Source organism: Mastomys coucha, unplaced genomic scaffold (genome assembly GCF_008632895.1).
Source record: "Mastomys coucha isolate ucsf_1 unplaced genomic scaffold, UCSF_Mcou_1 pScaffold15, whole genome shotgun sequence".
Taxonomy (NCBI): Eukaryota; Metazoa; Chordata; class Mammalia; order Rodentia; family Muridae; genus Mastomys; species Mastomys coucha.
This window is the reverse complement of record NW_022196897.1, coordinates 2,367,647-2,369,515: the sequence shown is the minus strand read 5'-3', so window position 1 is coordinate 2,369,515 and position 1,869 is coordinate 2,367,647. Positions and strand designations below refer to the sequence as shown.

At 37.6% G+C, this 1,869-nt stretch overlaps 1 protein-coding gene across 1 annotated transcript in view; it reads right to left on the bottom strand.

The window, feature by feature from the left end:
- Positions 1-388: 388 nt before the first annotated feature.
- Mrc1 (mannose receptor C-type 1) overlaps positions 389-1,869 on the bottom strand; it is a 91,769-nt gene continuing 90,288 nt past the window's right edge. The window contains exon 30 of the mRNA XM_031369057.1: positions 389-1,462. Within this exon, the coding sequence (XP_031224917.1) occupies positions 1,209-1,462 (254 nt within the window). The 3' untranslated portion in view covers positions 389-1,208. The remainder of the gene's footprint in view (positions 1,463-1,869) is intronic.

Genomic DNA, 1,869 nt, shown 5'->3' with positions numbered 1-1,869 from the left:
CATCCCAGGCTCATAGTTAAACAAAGAAGCAAAGAAACAAGAAGTGGCAGAGGGATAACTTTGTGGGAAATTTGAATCCTACAAGATATTTCACAATTTACATAAAATGTTATCTAAGGCAAATTTGTAAATAATAAGACATTACTAAAGGGGAAGGTAATTATTTGTACTTCTCATTCCCCATAGAGATGTCATGGAATGTTGGATCTTAAAAGATTATGTAGCTTTTATAAAAAATAAAAGATCATCTACCACAATATTCACCCAGAGATTAAACTGAGTTGACATTTCTCTACAAGTCATCCATCTATTTTAATAGTTAAATGTAAAGTAGATAAGCCTTATGTTCAAGCAAATTTATACTTAACAAGATCACAAAAAATTAAAATAGACGTCATCTTTAATTTTTATTTCACATTAATTCATCACATTAATTAGATAATAAATAGCATTATTTATTATCTAAGTACACCCAGTTATTTAAATTTACAGGGTTTTTTCTTTACATAGTCACCTTCCTAATATACATACAACAGAACACAGAACACATTTGCAATATTCAGCCTGTCAAACCTTGCCTGGGACAAACAAGATTCTCAGTAGCTTTATTATTCTACATGTGGATAAATACATTCTCAATAATTGACATGATCAGGATTGCTTTAAGAAAACTGAATACATTCTTATTCCATCTGGGGCTATGTGCGCTTGTTTATTTTAATATGGTCTTTTAAATATTGAATTACAACTTGGTGCATAACATATCTCTGGGAGGTCCGGAAAATACCCTGAGTAGCTTACATGGTTATTTCTAGAACTCTTGCGATCTGCAAAGCTGGCACGAGACCTCCCACCAGTGTGTCGGTGTTGAGACCTCCCACCAGTGTGTCGGTGTTGAGACCTCCCACCAGTGCATCGGTGTTGAGACTGTAGTGGACGTAGTGGACTGTAGCACTGTTGATTCACCAAAGGTGTCTTTAAAAGTGGTGATCAACAATCAACATTAGCATTCCTCTTTGTTTTTTGTTTCTCTAATCTTGCCAGAATGAAAAATGAGCAGTTATTGTTCCATTAGGTGAAGAAAAAGAGACAGACCAATGCAATCCAGTGCTAATTTTTTAAAAAGAAACAATCATATTGAATTAACAAATTGAAAACTTTAGTTAAGACTTCATGAACTTCGAATATAAGACAGTCGCATTAAGATGCTAAATGACCGCATGCTCATTCTGTTCGATGTTGCCCATGAGATCTTTTGTGTCACTTGTTCCTGGACTCAGATTACTGTTGAAGTAGAGAGTATTTTCAAACGTGGCCTCTTGTGGTATGTGCAGCACACGCCTTTTCTTATAAAAGAAATAGGCTGCAACACCGGCACCTATCACAATCAGGAGGACCACGATGACCACTCCCGCTGCTTTGGAAGAGCCCTTGGGTTGAGGAAGCATCTTCCTTTGGTCAGCTACAGAAAAATGAAATCATTAGCAAACAAGTGGAGCACCAGAGGAGGAGGGGTAGATGCTTCGGAAAGCAGCACAGCTGACCTTGCTGGGAAGCTTTAACACATGGGTGGGTACTCTTTAAAATGGTATTCCTCACAAGATGTGAAGGCAGGAGTCAACGTGACGCTTGAACATGTTCAGATAAGTTTTTGGTTAATAGAATATTTGACCCCTTTATGTAACACTGAAGTGGTGCATCATTTGGAATTCATACTTTTCTCTTATGTCAAAAGAATGAAATGGCTGGAGGAAAAGCTCAGTGGTTAGGAGCACTTACTGCTCTTCCAGAGGTCCCTAGCATCTACCTCCAGCAGCTCACAACTGTCTGTAACTCTAGCTCCAGGAGATCTAATGGTTTCTTTGGTTC